Raw genomic sequence first — 18,258 nt, 5'->3', positions numbered from 1 at the left:
CTTTATAGATCCTGGATATCAACCTTTTGTCTGTACTGTCATTTGCAAATATCTTCTCCCATTCCGTGGGTTGCCTCTTTGTTTTGTTTACTGTTTCCTTTGCTGTGCAGAAGCTTTTGATCTTGATGAAGTCCCAAAAGTTCATCTTCGCTTTTGTTTCCTTTGCCTTTGGAGACATATCTTGAAAGAAATTGCTATGGCTGATATCGAAAAGGTTACTGCCTATGTTCTCCTCTAGAATTCTGATGGATTCCTGACTCACATTGAGGTCTTTTATCCATTTTGAGTTTATCTTTGTGTACGGTGTAAGAGAATGGTCGAGTTTCATTCTTCTACATATAGCTGCCCAGTTTTCCCAGCACCATTTATTGAAGACTGTCTTATTTCCACTGTATATTTTTTCCTGTTTTGTCAAAGATTATTTGACCATAGAGTTGAGGGCCATATCTGGGCTCTCTACTCTGTTCCACTGGTCTATGTGTCTGTTTTTATGCCAGTACCATGCTGTCTTGGCGATCAGAGCTTTGTAGTAAAACTTGAAATCAGGTAACATGATGCCCCTAGTTTTATTTTTGTATTTCCTTAGCGATTCGGGGTCTCTTCTGATTCCATACAAATTTTTGGATTATTTGCTCCAGCTCTTTGAAAAATACCAGTGGAATTTTGATCGGAATGACATTAAAAGTATATATTGCTCTAGGCAGTATAGACATTTTAACAATGTTTATTCTTCCGATCCAAGAGCATGGAATGGTCTTCCATCTTTTTGTGTCTTCAATTCCTTTCACGAGTGTTCTGTAGTTCCTCGAGTACAGTTCCTTTACCTCTCTGGTCAGGTTTATTCCTGGGTATCTTATGGTTCTTGGTGCTACAGTAAATGGAATTGATTCTCTAATTTCCCTTTCTGTATTTTCATTCTTAGTGTATAAGAAAGCGACTGATTTCTGTACATTGACTTTGTATCCTGCCACGCTGCTGAATTGCTGTATGAGTTCTAGTAGTTTAGGGGTGGAGTCTTTTGGGTTTTCCATATAAAGAATCATGTCATCTTCAAAGAAAGAGAGTTTGACTTCTTCATTGCCAATTTGGATACCTTTTATTTCTCTTTGTTGTCTGATTGCTGTTGCTAGAACTTCTAATACTATGTTGAACAAGAGTGGTGAAAGTGGGCATCCTTGTTGTGTTCCTGATCTCAACAGGAAGGCTACAAGCTTTTTCCCATTGAGGATGATATTTGCTGTGGGTCTTTCATAGATAGATTTGATGAAGTTCAGGAATGTTCCCTCTATCCCTATACTTTGAAGCATTTTGATGCTGGATTTTGTCAAATGCTTTTTCTGCATCGATTGAGAGGACCACGTGGTTCTTCTCTCTTCTCTTATTAATTTGTTCTATCACATTGATTGATTTGCAAATGTTGAACCATCCTTGTAGCCCAGGGATGAATCCCACCTGGTCATGGTGGATAATCTTCTTAATGTACTGTTGGATCCTGTTTGCTAGGATCTTGTTGAGAACCTTAGCATCCATATTCATAGGATCTCACCCATATGTGGAATCTTAAAAAAAAAAAAAAAAAAAAAAAAAGCTCCTTTACAGAGAACAAATTGGTGGTTGCAAGAGGCAGGCACTGGATGAGTGAAATGGGTGGAGGTGGTCAAAAAGTATGTGAAAATTAATAAAGGGAATCTTTGGGTGCCTGGGTGGTTCAGTGGGTTAAAGTCTCTGCCTTTGGCTCAGGTCATGATCCCGGGATTGAGCCCTGCATTGGGCTCTCTGCTCAGTGGGGAGCCTGCTTTCTTTCCTCTCTCTCTGTCTGCCTCTCTGCCTACTTGTGATCTCTGTCAAATAAATAAATAAAATCTTAAAAAAAAAAAAAAAAGGGGAAACCTCACTAACAGGGGTGAGGGGAAATACCAGAAGAAGCTAAAAGGGGGAGCTGTACCACTCAATGTCAATTACAGACCTCTAATAGAATAATCTTCAATAGGATAGAATCCTCAATTACAGGCCCAAGAGGGAAAGAGGTCCCTTGCATCACCTACAAGAAATTGATTACCTCTGCAATTCAGCCAATGAGAAACCATCATCACCCTGAATTCCTGCTTTTCTCCAACAGACTTTCCTTCAAAACAACCCCTTCCAATTTCCTTTATATAAAATAACAATCCTCTCCTTCATTTGTTAGACTTGCCGTAGGTTTTGCCATTGTTTGTCTGTCCCTAATGCAATTCTGTTATTCCTGAGGAAACCGATTTTTCTTGGTAAAATAACTGTTTTAAGATTAACATTATTTAGTGATCAGAGGTAGGATCCAGAGATGACCCCTAACAATCTGGGGCTGGTGAGCAAACAGGGCCCATATCCACAAAGCCAACTTGGTTCCCAGTTTTCTTGCCCATCTTGGAGTTTGAGGGTAAGCTTTCTCCTGGACTGCTAGCCATGCTCTGTTTGTGTTTGAGCTCTCCAAGCTTTTCTTTGGAATTTTAAGGCCTTGTTCTTTCTAAGAGTACTCATTTGGCTTTTGATCTCCTTTTGAAGAACCAAACTGTTCCTGTTGGAACCGCACCTTGTGTTGGCCTTCGGTCCAATTCCTTTTTGGGATTAGAACACTCCTGTTGGAACTACACTAGCCTGTAGTCCAATTCCTTTTGGAACCAACCTGTTCCTATTGGAACCGTGTGCTACCTTTGATTAGTTCAGCTCCTTTTCAGAACCAGATTGTTCACTAGAACTGTGCAAGTCTTTGATCTGACTCCTTATTGACACTGGACTATTCCTACTAGAACTACGTTGGCTTGTAGTTTGACTCCATCTGCAACAGGCATTTACTGTTGAAACTGTGCTGTTTAGGAATTTTTTTTCCTCCTTTATAAAAAGACTTACAAAATGGGATACCAAACATCAAAATGCTTTGAGCTCCCCCACCCTGCTCCTGATTTTGGGACCCTGGTTGTTTTGTGTTTAAAACTATGGTCCCAAAGAGGAGCAAGATGGCAGAGGAGTAAGAGATCTATATTTCGTCTGGCCCCAGGAATTCAGCTAGATAGTTATCAAACCATTCTGAATACCGACAAACTCAACAGGAGATCGAAGAAAAGAATAGCAGCAATTCTATGAACAGAAAAGTGACCACTTTCTGGAAGGTAGGACGGGCAGAGAAGTGAATCTGAGGCAATATACGGGAAGATAAACCGCGGGCAGAGGGAGCCTCCATCAGCCGGATCCCAGCAAGTGGAGCACAAAATCAGAACTTTTAGAAGTCTGCTCCACTGAGGGACATCAGTCCAGTGGCTAAGTGGAGGGGTTGGAACCCTCACTGGGACAGTGTGGTCTCACGACCATTGGGGCCACAGAAAGACCAAGGGTGCCTAAGTGGAGCAGAGCTCTCAGGTACAAGAGCAGGGCAGCTGACTGCAAAGAGAGCCTCTCTGTCAGAGAGGGCTGAGAGTGGGCTGAGACAGAGTGGGCTCTCAGCTCAGGGCTGCTATAAACCATCATCTGCGGCACAGTTGGGCCACTGCTCTTCGAGCAGGGATCCAACAAGTAGCAGATCCAGAGAGACTCCCCCTTCCTCCTGCGGGAGGAGTGGCAGGGGAGAATACTGGAGGAATCTGCTGGGTTTGGAAACTCTACCCAGGGTCGTGAGCCAGAGAAAGAAATGCTTGGTCACATGCTGGATGAGCACAAAGTGCAGCCAGAGACCAGGGAGACAGGCACGATTGACTGTTTTTCTCTGAGGGCACACTGAGGAGTAGGGCCCCCAAGATCGGAGGCTGCCATTTTCAATCTCATCCTCCAAAGCTGCACGGAAAGGCTTCAGGAACAAAAGGTCCTGAGAGCAAACCCGAGCAAATTACTTAGCTTGGCCCCCAGCAAGGGCAGTGCAGTTCCGCCTTGGGCAAAGACACTTGAGAATCTCTGCAACAGGGCCTTCCCCAAGGAGATCAGCAAGAACCAAGACCAAGTTTACCGATCAATGAGAACTGCAAAACACCAATACTAAGGGAATACTGCACATAGAATTCATGGCTTTTTTCCCTGTGATTCTTTAGTCTTTCAAAGTAAATTTTTAAAATTTTCTTTTTCTATTTTTTAAAAAATTTTTCTTCTTTCCAATCTTAACATCCTATCAATTCCTTTTTAAAACTTTTTAAATTTTCATTTTTACAGTCATATTCCATCCCTTCATTGCATTTACTCTTATTTCTGTGACTATATATGTTTTTCTTTCTTTAAAATTTTGGGACGAAGTTTCTCCTAACTGACCAAAATATAGCCAAAATCTAGTGTGTGGCTCTGTTCTATTCACCAGCCTGATCATATTCTTTTTTTTTTTTTTTTAAGATTTTATTTATTTATTTATTTATTTGTCAGGGAGAGAGAGCGCACACACACACAAGCAGGCAGAGTGGCAGGCAGAGGCAGAGAGAAGCAGGCTCCCCCTGAGCAAGGAGCCTGACGGAGGACTTGATCCCTGGACCCCGGGATCATGAACCGAGCCGAAGGCAGCAGCTCAACCGACTAAGTCATGTAGGCATCCTCTGATCATATTTTTTTTTCCTTTCTTTTCCCCCTAGTTTTGGGTCTCTTCTGATTTGATTAGTGTATATTTTTCTGGGGTTGTTGCTACCCTTCTAGCATTTTGTTCTCTCATTCATCTATTCTTCTCTGGACAAAATGATAAGCAGAAAAACTCAGCCTCCCTGTGCCCCCCGCCTGAAAAAAGAACAAGAGGCAGTAACGAATGCCAGGGACCTAATCATTATGGGCGTTAGTAAGATGCCAGAACTAGAGTTCAGAATGCTGATTATAAAGATACTAGTTGGGCTTGAAAAATGCATAGAAGATACCAAAGAATCCCTTTTTGGTGAAATAAAAACTAAAATCTAACCAAGTAAAAAATCAAATAGGTTATTAATAAGGTACGATAAAAAAATGGAGGCTCTAACTGCTAGGATAAATGAGGCACAAGAGAGAATTAGTGATATAGAAGACCAAATGATGGAGAATAAAGAAGCTGAAAAAAAGAGAGATAAACAACTACTGGATCACAAGGGGAGAATTCGAGAGATAAGTGATACCATAAGGCAAAACAATATTAGAACAATTGGGATCCCAGAAGAAAAACAGGGGGACAGAAGGTATATCGGTAGCAGAGAACCCCTAATTTGGTGAAGGGAACAAGCATCAAAATCCAGGAAGCACAGAGAAATCCCCTCAAAATCAGTTAAAACAGGTCCACACTCCGTCATCTAATACTAAAACTTAAAGTCTCAGTGACAAAGAGAAAATCCTGAAAGCAGCTCAGGACAAGAGATCTGTAACATACAATGGTAGAAATATTAGAATGGCAACAGTCCTATACACAGAGACCTAGCAGGTCGGAGGGGACTGGCATGATATATTCGGAACACTAAGCAAGGAAAATATGTAGCTAAGAACACTATATCCAGATAGGCTGTTGTTGTAAATAGAAGGAAAGATAAAAAGCTTCCAGGACAAATAAAAACTAAAAGAATTTGGCAACACCAAACCAGCCCTCGAGGAAATATTAAAAGGGATCCTCTAAGCAAAGAGACAGCCTAAAAAGTAACAGATCAGAAAGGATTAGAGACAATATGCAGTAACAGTCACCTTACAGGCAATACAATACCACTAAATTCGTATCTTTCAATAGTTACCCTGAATGTAAATGGACTAAATGCCCCAATCAAAAGACACAGTGTATCAGAATGAATTAAAAAACAAGACCCATTGATATGCTGTCTATAAGAAACTCATTTTAGACCCAAAGACACCTCCAGATTTAAAGTGAGGGGGTGGAAAACAATTTACCATGCTAATGGACATCAGAAGAAAACTAGGTTGGCAATCCTTGTATCAGATAAATTAGATTTTAAGCCAAAGACTATAATAAGTGATGAGGAAGAGGCTATATCATACATAAAGTGTCTGTCCCACAAGAAGAGCTAACAATTTTAAATATCTATGTCTCTAACACAGGAGGAGCCAATTATATAAGCCAATTAATAACAAAAGCAAAGAAACACACGGACAGTAATACAACAATAGTAGGGGACTTTAACACCCCCCCTCACTGAAATGAACAGATCACCTAAGCAAAAGATCAGCAAGGAAATAAAGGGTTTAAATGACACAGTGGACCAGATGGACATCACAGATATATTCAGAACATTCCATCCCAAAGCAACAAAATACACATTCTCCTCCAGTGCACGTGGAACATTCTCCAGAATAGATCACATCCCGAACCACAAATCAGGTCTCAGCTGGTACCAAAAGATTGGGATCATTGGGATCATTGGGAAAATTCCCTGCGTATTTTCAGACCACAGTGCTTTGAAACTAGAACTCAACCACAAAAGGAAAGTTGGAAAGAACTCAAATACATGGATGTTAAACAGCACCCTACTAAAGAATGAATGGGTCAACCAAGAAATTAAAGAAGAATTGAAAAAACTCATGGAAACAAATGAAAATTAAAACAAAACTGTTCAAAATCTATGGGATGCAGCAAAGGTGTTCCCGAGAGAAAAGTATATAGCAAGACAAGCCTTTCTCAAGAAACAACAAAGGTCTCAAATACATACCTAACCGTACTCCTAAAGGAGGTGGAGAAAGAACAGCAAATAAAGTCTTCTCTCCACTCCAGTGGGAGAAGAGAGATAATAAAGATCAGAGAAGAAAGCAATGAAAGAGAAACCAAAAGAACAGTAGAACAGATCAACGGAACTAGGAAACTGGTTCTTTGAAAGAATTAATAAGATTGATAAACCCCTGGACAGACTTATCAAAAAGAGAAAGGACCCAAGTTAATAAAACCATGAAAGAAAGAGGAGAGATAACAGTCAACACCAAATAAATACAATTATAAGAATATATTAAGAGCAACTATATGCCAGCAAATTAGACAATTTGGAAGAAATGGATGCATTCCTAGAGACGTATAAAGTACCACAACTGAACCAGGAAGAAATAGAAGACCTGAACAGACCCATAACCAGTTAGGACATTGAAGCAGTCCTCAAAAATCTCCCAAAAAACAAGAGCCCTGGGCCAGACAGCTTCCCAGGGGGAATTCTGCCAAACATTTAAAAAAGAACTAATACCTATTCTCCTGAAACTGTTCCAAAAAATAGAAATGGAAGGAAAACTAAACTCACTTTATGAGGCCAGCATTACCTTGATCCCCAAACCAGACAAAGACCCCATCAAAAAGGAGAATTACAGACCAATAACCCTGAAGAACACAGATGCAAAAATTCTCACCAAAATACTAGCCAATAGGATCCAACAGTACATTAAAGGGATTATTCACCACAACCAAGTGGGATTTATTCTTGGGCTGCAAAGGTGGTTCAACATCTGCAAAGCAATCAATGTGATACAATATTTTAACAAGAGAAAGAGAAAGAACAAGAACCATATGATACTCTTAATAGATGCTGAAAAAGCATTTGACAAAGTACAGCATCCTTTCTTGATCAAAATTCTACACAGTGTAGGCATAGAGGGTACATACCTCAATAACATAAAAGCCATCTATGAAAAACCCAGAGCAAATACGATTCTCAATGCAGAAAAACAGAGTTTTTCTCCTAAGGTCAGGAACACGGCAGGGTTGACCACTATCACCACTGCTATTCAATACAGTAATAGAAGTCCTAGCCTCAGCAATCAGACAGCAAAAAGAAATAAAAGGCATCCAAATTGGCAAAAAAGAAGTCAAACTCTCACTCTTTGCAGTTGATATGATACTTTATGTGGAAAACCCAAAAGGCTCCACCCCAAAACTGCTAGAACTCAAACAGGAATTCAGTAAAGTGTCAGGACATAAAATCAATGCACAGAAATCAGTTGCATTTCTCTACACCAACAACAAGACAGAGGAAATAGAAATTAAGGAGTCTATCCCATTTATAACTGCACCCAAAATCATAAGATACCTAGGAATAAGTCTGACCAAAGAGGCAAAGAATCTGTACTCAGAAAACTATAGAATACTCATGAAAGAAATTGAGGTAGACACAAAGCAATGGAAAAACTTTCCATGTTCATGGATTGGAAAAACAAGTAATGTCTATATTACCTAAAGCAATCTACACATTTAATGCAATCCCTAACAAAATACCAGCAACTTTTTTCAAAGAAATGGAACAAATAATTCCAAAATCTGTATGGAAAAGACCCCAAATAGTCAGAGGACTGTTGAAAAAGAAAACCAGAGCTGGTGGCATCACAATTCTGGACTTGCAGCTCTATTACAAAGCTGTAATCAACAAGACAGTATGGTACTGGCACAAAAACAGAAACACAGATCAATGGAACAGAACAGAGAGGCCAGAGATGGACCCTCAACTCTACGGTCAACTGATCTTTGACAAAGCAGGAAAGGAGGTCCAATGGAAAAAAGTCTCTAACAAATGGTCTTGGGAAAACTGGATAGCTACATGCACAAGAATGAAACTGGACCATTTCTTTTTACCATACAAAAAAATAAATTCAAAATAGATGAAAGACCTCAATGTGAGACAGGGATCCATCAAAATCATTGAGGAGACCACAGGAAGCAACTCTTCGACCTTCGCCACAGCAACTTCTTCCTAAAAACATCACCAAAGGCAAGGGAAGCAAGGGCAAAATGAACCACTGGGACTTCATCAAGATCAAAAGCTTTTGCACAGCAAAGGAAACAGTCAACAAAACTACGAGTCAGCCCAAAGAATGGGAGAAGATATTTGCAAATGACATAGCAGATAAAGGGCTAGTATCCAAAATCTATAAAGAACTTCACAAACTCAACACCCAAAGAACAAATAATCCAATCAAGAAGTGGACAGAAGACATGAACAGACATTTCTACAAAGAAGACATCCAAATGGTCAATGGACACATGAAAAAGTACTCAAAATCACTCGGCATCAAGGAAATACAAATCAAAACCACAATGAGATACCACCTCACACCAATCAAAATGGCTAAAGGTAACCAGTCAGGAAATGACAGGATGCAGAGAAAGGGGAACCCTCCTACATTGCTGGTGGGAATGCAAGCTGGGGCAGCTACTCTGGAAAACACTATAGACTTTTCTCAAAAAGTTGAAAATAGAGTTACCCTACAACCCAGCAATTGCACTACTGGGTATTTACCTCAAAGATACAAATGTAATGATCCAAACGGGCATGTGCACCCCAATGTTTATAGCAGCAATGTCTACAATAGCCAAACTATGGAAAGAACCTAGATGTCCATAAATAGATGAACGGATAAGGAAGATGTCGTGTACACACACACACACACACACACACACGATTATGCAGCCATTAAAAAATGAAATCTTGGGACGCCTGGGTGGCTCAGTTGGTTAAGCAGCTGCCTTCGGCTCAGGTCATGATCCCAGCGTTCTGGGATCGAGTCCCACATCGGGCTCCTTGCTCGGCAGGGAGCCTGCTTCTCCCTCTGCCTCTAGCCTGCCACTCTGTCTGCCTGTGCTTGCGCTCTGTATCTCTCTCTCTAACAAATAAATAAAATCTTTAAAAAAAAAAAAATGAAATCTTGCCATTTGCAATAACGTGGATGGAACTATAGGGTATTACACTAAGTGAAATAATGAGAGAAAGACAATTATCATATGATCTCACTGATATGAGGAATTTGAGAAATAAGACAGAGGATCATAGGGGAAGGGAGGGAAAAATGAAACAAGACGAAACCAGAGAAGGAGATAAACCATAAGACACTCTTAATCTCAGGAAATAAACTGAGGGTTGCTGGAGGGGAGCGGGATGGGAAGGATAGGGTGGCAGGGTGATGGACACTGGGGAGGGTGTGTGCTATGCTGAGTGCTGTGAATTGTGTAAGACTGATCAATCACAGACCTGTACCTCTGAAACAAATAATATGTTTAAAAAAAAAAACAAAAACAAAACTATGATTCCTCTTCATCCACATTTCTAAATAAATGCAGCGACTTAACCAAAAGTAATTTAGAACTGCAATGGCCATTATCTGATCTCCCCTAACACTTTTCTGAAGGTTGAACTGGGCCACCATGGCTCTGAAATTGTCAAAGTGTGTGGATGCCTATTTGGATTGGTGTTTTGAAGCTTCCAAAGGTTATCAGAAATCTAAAATTGCCTCTCAGAAAAATACAATTTCTAGATTAGCTGAGGCAAACAATTACAAAGACACAATCGTTTCTGAGGTCTCGCTTTTCTCCCTGCCGTCTTGTCTCAAGATGCGGCCGCCACCTTGTGCTCAAACTCTGCCTCCCACGCCATCATCCTCCTTCCTTTCCACACTGCCTGCCCCTCCTCTATACCCTCAGTTTCCCTCCTCTAATTCTCTAGCTGAAATTATTTTTCCCCCCAAAGTGACCGAGGACCTCGATAGGTTTGCTGAAGAATTGAGCATAGTTGTTCAAACTTAGCAACCTGGTTTCTCAGATTTGTATCAATTCGTCCACATGCTTGTTGGTGAAGTTCAGGCCCAACACTGGATAAAACTACTCCACGGAGAAGATCCTGAAAGGGGTTTAGAGAAACAGACACCTAACTTTTGGCAAGATGCAAAACACTTGCTGGAAATCTCCACTGAGCAAGTATAGTAGCTTTTCCCAAGCCTGCTGATTGAGCAAAATCACTGTTGATTTAGGCTGGCACACAAAAGCCTGGCGAACCCATTCATGACTATTACAATCACCTCCAAATTGTCCTTAAATTCTGATGTTCCTTTAAATGCTGAATCCATGTAGGTAGCATTTAATTCTATGTTTATAGTGCATTCTCGTTTAGTTAAAAGGAACAGGGTTGAATGGGAAACTATGTTTATTCTAGATATAGTCATCCTAGATGTGTCACCCCGCCCCCAAAATAAAATTCTTAAATTCTTCATTTTCATCTCTGGCAAATGAAAGCTCCTGAACAAAACAAAAAACATACTAATTTTTAGTATTTTCAAAGAGCCAGGATATTGGGAAAAAGTTGTTTTTGGCTTAGGAGCTCCTGGTACCTTCAGCCCCCTAGCCAGTATCTCCAGGATCCTCCTAATTCCCAAGAACAGGAGGCTCTTCCCAGTCCTCCTCCTTAATCAACTCAGAGAAACCACCCTTCAGACTGGGAATGCATCTCTGTCCTCATTGATGCCAGAGCTACACTCTTGGTGCTCAGCCCGCCCCCCCGGCTATGAAGCAGTCCCTGCCCTGGAGTAGTAAAGTGGGGGGTCTCCAATAAACCTCAATGGGTTCCTATCTCTGAACCTACTCCCTTTTGTCTAAGCACTCTGATACCCATACCTTTCTCTTTCGTTCCTCATTCTTCATTTACTGGGCTGAGAGTTCTTAGAAAAATACACCAAAATTCCTTTCTCCCAAAAGGGGAAATAATTCTAGAATCTTAACTCAGTAATCAAAATAGGCAACCAGGTAAATTAAATGAACCTTTGACATCTTTTATTTGCTCTGTCTCTGACAACACTACTGCTGAGTCTGAGGACACTGATCATTTGCCCTAGTGGGTCCATCCCTGATGGACAAGATCTTCAACTAGTATTGGCAGAATTCATAGTGTGCCTCCCATCAAGACTCAAATAGATTCCTCAAAACCTCTGTAGTGAGTAAGAACCTTTAATAAATAAAGTGTAATAAATAAATGAATAAATAAATAAATAATATGTAGTAAGTGCAAACCCCTACTAAATGAAAAACAGGAACAAACTGCAAACTAACCATATAGCAAGTAAACCTAGACCATATGCGTGTAGTGATAAGATTAGCGCGGAGTAACAAGCTGTAAATATTTTAACTTGTGCGAAATATCATAGACCAAAACATGTTTAGGACGTGTGTATGTTTTTGGTGTGTAAGCATAAGAAAAACAAGTGATGTAATATGTTTATGAAGGAGACTTAGCACAGTATATAAAGAGGCATCGGGTTGGACTGAGGTGAAGCGAGTTCCCTGTGGGGAGGACATCATCGCCGGTGCTACCGACGCCCCGACAGCTTCGTTGCCGACCACTCGCTGGTTCTCAGTCTCAACTTCTGCAGTGACCTCTCTGTCTGGATTGTGAGGCGACGTCTCCTTCTCCGTGACAACGTCAGCAGACCGTGATAGTCCGGACCATGATAGTGGTGCGGAACTCGTCCCAATAAAGATCAAGTGAGTTACATCATATCCATCTCTCTATCTCTTCTTTACATGTTGCGACCTCCTGGCGGGACGCAGGGGTTTTGCTCGTGACAACCTCTCCTGAGAATTAATGAATATCCTATAAGTAAAGAAGCCTTTCAAGGCATCAAGCACCATGACAGAAGATTACAAAGCTCAAGGCCTTATTATCCCTATAATATGCCTATTTTACCTATGAGGAAATCCAATGGCCAAGGATGGAGGTTTGTGCAGGACCTCTGAACAACAAATGACATTGTTATCCCTCAGGACCCTGCTGTTCCTAACCCATACATGGACATCCACTCCCACTGGCGGCAAATTTTTCACTGTAACTCATCTACACCATGCATTCTTTAGTATTCCGGTTGATAAAGATCAACCAGTATCTTTTTCCTTTCACTTAGGAAGAATGGAAAGACACCTGGACAGTAATGCCCCCCAGTTTCACAGAGTCCTTCTTTTCACAAACCTTAGAAGCTGATTTGGATGTTAAGTTTTTTTTTTTTTTTTTTAACAGGCTCTAATTGGTTAAAATACCTAGATGATCTGCTTCTCCGTTCTCCTTCTCAAACCTTTTCATAGGAAGACAGCATTCATCTGTTAAAACTTTTGGCTTTAAAGGGAAATAAACACTCCAAAGACAAATTTGTTTGCTCAAACTCAGGTTTGATACTTGGGGCACCTGCCCTCAAAACAAGGACTACATCTGGATCTAGGGAGATTTCATGGCATTCTGAACTTTCCAAAAACCTAAAATTGAGGCCAATTATAAGGTTTTTTTCAACTGGCTGACTACTGTTGAAACTGGATTCCAAATTTCTCTCTTATGGCTCAATTTCTAGAAGATTTACTAAAAAAGGCACAACCTCACCCTATTATTTGGAAAGATCAGGAAGACATAGGTATCTCTGCATATGAAAGGGAAGCGAATAACCTTGGGAGTACTCACCCCAAAACACAGGAACTCACAGGGTATTACAGTCAACAATTAGACCCATTGGCCCACGGATATTACCCTGGCCTCAGAGACATTCCTGATGAAATCATCATGGGATCCCTTTTAACCACCCCTGTATTTTGGCTAAGGGCAAAACCGTAAACATTTATACTGATAGCAGGTGTGCCTTTGGGGTAGCTCATGACTTTGGATTATGGAAACAAAGATTCCTTACCTCCAACAGGGCTAAAATAAAAAATGGCTCTTATGTCCAAAATTTGTTAGATGCCACATTTTTGCTGGCTGTTCTGGCTGTTTATGGCTCCTGGGCATTCCAGGCTCAACATCCTGAGACCAAAGGAAACCATCTGATTGATATTTCTGCCCAAAACACTGCTCTCAAAGAAACCTGTCATGGTCCAAAGAGATGTTCTGCAAATGATAATTCAGAAAGACTACCAGGAGATATCCAACAAGTGGAGCGCCCGGGTGGCTCAGTTAAACATCTGCCTTCGGCTTCAGTCATGATCTTGAAGTCCTGGGATCAACCCCCACACCCGGCTCCCCGCCGAGCAGGGAGTCTGCCTCTCCCCTCTGCATGTGAGCATGCGCACATTCTCACGCTCTATCCAATAAATAATCTTAAAAAAAAAAAAAAAAAAAAAAGAGGAGATACCTAACAATTGCCCAAGAGGGGAAAACAATATTGGAAATCTAATAATTGCTGGTTCAATAAAAAGAGAGAACTCTAGTTTGGACCAAGTAACAATCTGGCCCTACCAGAAATCTTCCAAGTTCCTACTACTTACCACTACACATGCCTTAAACCACTGTGGTCTACTGACACAAGACAGTATTCATGAACCAATACTGGTGGGGACATATTAATGAGGTTGCAAGAAGGGGTACCTCACTTGCTCCACCTGTCAAAAACACAATTCAGGGAAACCTGTTTGCACAGATGGATTTCATAGTGTTTTCCCATCGCATGGACAGAAGTTTCAGTAACAGTCCATATGTTTTCTCAGTGGACTGAAGCTTTCCCTTGTAGAGAGGCTGCTGTTTTTATCATGGCTAAAAATTCTGTTAGAAAAGTGATCTGTACCTGGGGAACCCTCTCAAACTTCACAGTGATTGGGAGCCCACTTTAAGGAGCAGGTGCTTTGATGTCTGTGCTGTTTGCCCAGTTTTATCAATGTCATAGTGTAGATCATCCTCGATTCTCCATGAGTTGAGCATATTAACACTATTAAGACTCAATTGGCAAAATTTGCTGAGATCCTCCAAATACCTTCGCCAAGAGCACTGCCACTGGTTCTTCTAAATCTCAGATCCACCCCTTTGAAACTCAAACTCTCCTCCTTTGAGATGGCCACGGAGGTCCAATGCACTTGGCTCCTACAGCTCCTTTGGCCCACAGTAGATAAAAGGGGATATACTTCAATAATGAAAAAGCCTAATTACTTCTATGAAAAACCACATTAGGCAGAGTGATCTTTTTCATTGCGAGATGATGACCTTAAGCATCACATCTTGCAAACTGGAGATTTCATCTCTAGAAAAAGGCACCTCCAGAAAGACTACTCAGTCTTGCTGGAAAGGCTCTTATCGGGAACTGCTAATCCCTGTGGCACCAGACTCCAAGGAATAGGCTCTTGGATTCATGGGACACATCTAGAGAAATCATTAAACTCTGACTGGACCTCTACACCATCTGGGGACCTCCAAGCAAAGATTTCCTCAAATGAAAGCAAACCACATCTCACAATACAGTTTTCTCAGCTTGTCTGGACCAGGCCTATGTAACTTTTCTGCACTGTTTGCTTCTACTATCTCTTTCTTAGAAAGGAAATAATCTTGTGCGCATTTTCCAAACCCTTGTGAAAGGGAGAAACCCCTTGAGTATGGCCTTTCAGTAACAGGCTCATCATGATCCCATTACAAATTAAATTTCACTTGCTTTCTCTGAAGGGTTAGAAAATTCAGAATTTATGAATGTTTTTCATCTGCACTATTATCTGATTCTGAATCCTTATTCAAATTCATGGTTTCTGAATTTGCAACCACACAGGCTGTATGACTGGATAACATCTGTTTTCAAATGGTTCTTTCAAGATAACAGTACTATTTTTGAAGTTTTGCTATTTTTGCAAAAATTTCATTAGTTATTGCTTCATGTTTATACCTGCACTTAATCTCTCAAAGACACGTGGTTAATTCTTCCAGTGTGCTCTTACCGTATTATTTTGTCTTCATGGCTACTTTAAATGGGGACTTCCAGGAGGCATACAGGACTCCAGGTTTGCCTCCATAGGGAGAACTTTTCTCCCTTAAGTCGGATTATGTGCCAGTATATATCTTTAGCTGGATACTTTCTGACCTAGGGGGCCCCATTTAGAACCATCATACAATTTGGAAATTATATTACTTCTTCTGTTTTTATGTAATTATTTTTGTATTTAGTCGCCTATCAAACTTTTATAAAAATGATGTACCCAATAAGGAGAGGATTTCCAATACTTAACAGTCTTGAATTCATACAGACTTTAGATGGTTAGGAAGGAAAACTCCTGAAGCACTTCCCTTCCTGTTACTCAAACGCAGCTTTTAAGTGGTTTCTAAACCTATGTACTTTCCATCAATGTTGGCCAAGATAAGTGGGAAAGATCCTTTCTGGCACTGAGCAACAGCACCACTAAATATGAGACCTGACTTTTGGTCAGTGATGCTTTCAAGGAAAGATGTTGATCAAAAGGGTGAAATGTAAAAATTATTAAACAGAAACTTCATTAAGGTGGATTAGGGATGGAGAAGGGGCTGCTGTACCACTCCACATCAATTACAGTAAGAACTGTCAATTGCAGACTCCTAACAGAAAATTTTCAACAGGAATCATCAATTATAGGCCCCAATAGAGAAAGATGAATTTTGCATCTCCTACAAGAAATTGATTAGTCCTGCAACTCAACCAGAGAGAAACTGTCATCATATCCGCTCTGGCTTTTCTCCAAAGGCTCTTGTTCCAAACTATCCCTCCAAACTTTCTCAGTCTCCAAAAAATAGAGTTCCTCTCCTTTGTTAGACTTGCCTGTGGTTTTGCCATAATTTGATAGTTCCTAATTGCAGTTCTGTATTATTTCCGAAAAAGTCCATTTTTGCTGGTAAAATAACTTATTTTTAAGCTTAACCAGTACAAACTAAGTTATAAAATAAGTCATGGGTACATAAGGCATAGGATAGTGACTAAGTTAATTGTACTGGTCTGCATATTTGAAAGTTACTAAGAGATGTTAAAAGTTCTCAACATGAGAAAAATAAACCAAACTTGTACCTATATTAGGTGATGGATGTTAACCAGACTTACGGCTATAATTTCACAATATATACAAATACTGAATATTACTACACTTGAAACTAATATGTACAGTTAATTATATCTCAATTAAACTGTTTTAGTATCTTAAATATGCAGTGTAGTGTCAGGCGATGGGCTCTTTTTAGGACCATAAGCTGTTTCTTTGGCGAACTGTCAAAAACTGGTGTTAAAAAGTTCATGCTAACTAAAGAAAGGAACTTTCAAATTTTAACTTCTAGAATACTAAGAGCAAAATTCAATAGCTCTAAGTTTTTTTTCTGCAACGTGCTATGAACTAATTTCAGCGGAGGACACTCGGGGAAGAACTGAGTTGTGGGAAGCTGCCTTCTGCGCAGGAAGCCCAGGAGCCGATCGGTGGAGTCGCTGTGAAACTCGGTGCTGCCAGTACCGGCTCCTAAGAAGAACCGCGGCGTCCATGGAAGTTGCCTGCATTAAACGCCACACTCCAGCTCCCGCTCTTCCTATCTTTTTCGTAAACGCTAATGAAATCCAAACTAGTTAAACAAAGGCCCCGAAGTTTGGAAAACCGTGGGCGAGGCAAAGTAGGAACGGCGCGGGGGGAAAGGAACTGCAAGGGAGTGCGGCGCACGGGGTCGCAGGGGCTGAGGTGATGCCCCGACGCCCAGCACGAGGGCGCCTGCAGCCGCGGTGCCAGGAGCTGGAGGGCCGGCCGCCGGCGAGACGGGGTCCGAGGGGCCGGCAGGGACCCGCGAGCCCGCAGCCCCGCCGACCCTCCCTCCGCGCTGGGCTCGGCAGAGAGCGGCCGGCCCGCACCCACCTGGCCTCCAGCAGCAGCGGCGTCTCGGGCCACTTCGCGGCCAAGTGGGCCGTCACCGCCTTGGACGCCGAGGCCGTCCGGGCGCCGAGCAGCGAGAAGCACAGCGCCGTGGAGCCCAGGAGCAGCCGCACCACGTCCGCGGCCTTTGCCATGGCACGGAGGGGGAAGCGCGAGCCCCTCGGACCCCCGCGACCACAGCCCGCAGCCGCCACCGTACCGCCGGCTCCTCCCGCCGCGCGGCCGCCCACTTCCGGTGGGGGGAGCTCGAGTCCGTTACTCAGAGCCGGGGCCGGGCGGGCAGCGAGCGCATGCGCGTCCCGCTCCCGCGCCGTCCCGGGAGCCCCCCGGGGCTGGATCCTGGAGCCACGTAGGTGCGGGCGGGGCCGGATCGAGTCTCGCCGCGGCCGACGCTCTGGCGGACCTGCGATCCGGCCTCTGGTTCTCGGGCGGAGGCTGCGGGACGCGGGGAGGGGAGTCTGGGCTCCCGGAGAGCGAACTGGGATTGCGGCCGTCTGAGGCTGGGTGCAGATGCCAATATTTGGAAGCAAAGGCAGGGGCTGTTGTGGATTTTATCCACGTTTACCCGGGCGGAAAATAAGGCCCATCAAGGTTCAGTTGTCGACTTTATGGGCTTCTAAATTTTATTGCATATTAGAGTCATCTGGTAGGGCTTTGAGAAAGCCTGATGCCCGGTAGTAGTTAACCCACCCCGCCCCCAGGTGATTCAAGCGGGCAGTCAGGTTTGGAAGCCAGTGACCTCACGTGGAAGGCGTGTTAGAACGATGGGTGTTTGGGTGGGGGGGGAGCCTGGGTGGTTCAGTCAGTTAAGCGTCTGCCTCGGTGAGCTCAGGTCATGATCCTGGAGTCCTGGGATGGAGCGCCGCGTCAGGATCCCTCCTGGGTGGGGAGCCTGCTTCTCCCTCTCCTGCTCCCCCTGCTTGTGCTCTCTCACCGTCTTTTTCTCCCGGTCAGTT

The 18,258-nt window shown here is 42.4% G+C and overlaps 1 protein-coding gene across 2 annotated transcripts in view; it reads right to left on the bottom strand.

Annotated features, from left to right (window-relative positions):
- Positions 1-17,597, bottom strand: part of UGGT2 (UDP-glucose glycoprotein glucosyltransferase 2) — a 190,340-nt gene extending 172,743 nt beyond the window's left edge. The window contains exon 1 of one of the 2 annotated variants that reach the window (XM_032315029.1): positions 17,285-17,597. In XM_032315029.1, the coding sequence (XP_032170920.1) occupies positions 17,285-17,436 (152 nt within the window). In that variant the 5' untranslated portion in view covers positions 17,437-17,597. The remainder of the gene's footprint in view (positions 1-17,284) is intronic. The other variant, XM_032315026.1, reaches the window with a different exon arrangement.
- Between the last annotated feature and the right edge of the window lie 661 nt (positions 17,598-18,258).

The sequence above is a fragment of the Mustela erminea genome, chromosome 15, assembly GCF_009829155.1.
Source record: "Mustela erminea isolate mMusErm1 chromosome 15, mMusErm1.Pri, whole genome shotgun sequence".
NCBI classification, from domain to species: domain Eukaryota; kingdom Metazoa; phylum Chordata; class Mammalia; order Carnivora; family Mustelidae; genus Mustela; species Mustela erminea.
Note: the sequence above shows the minus strand (reverse complement) of the source record. Positions and strands in the feature narration are given on the sequence as shown.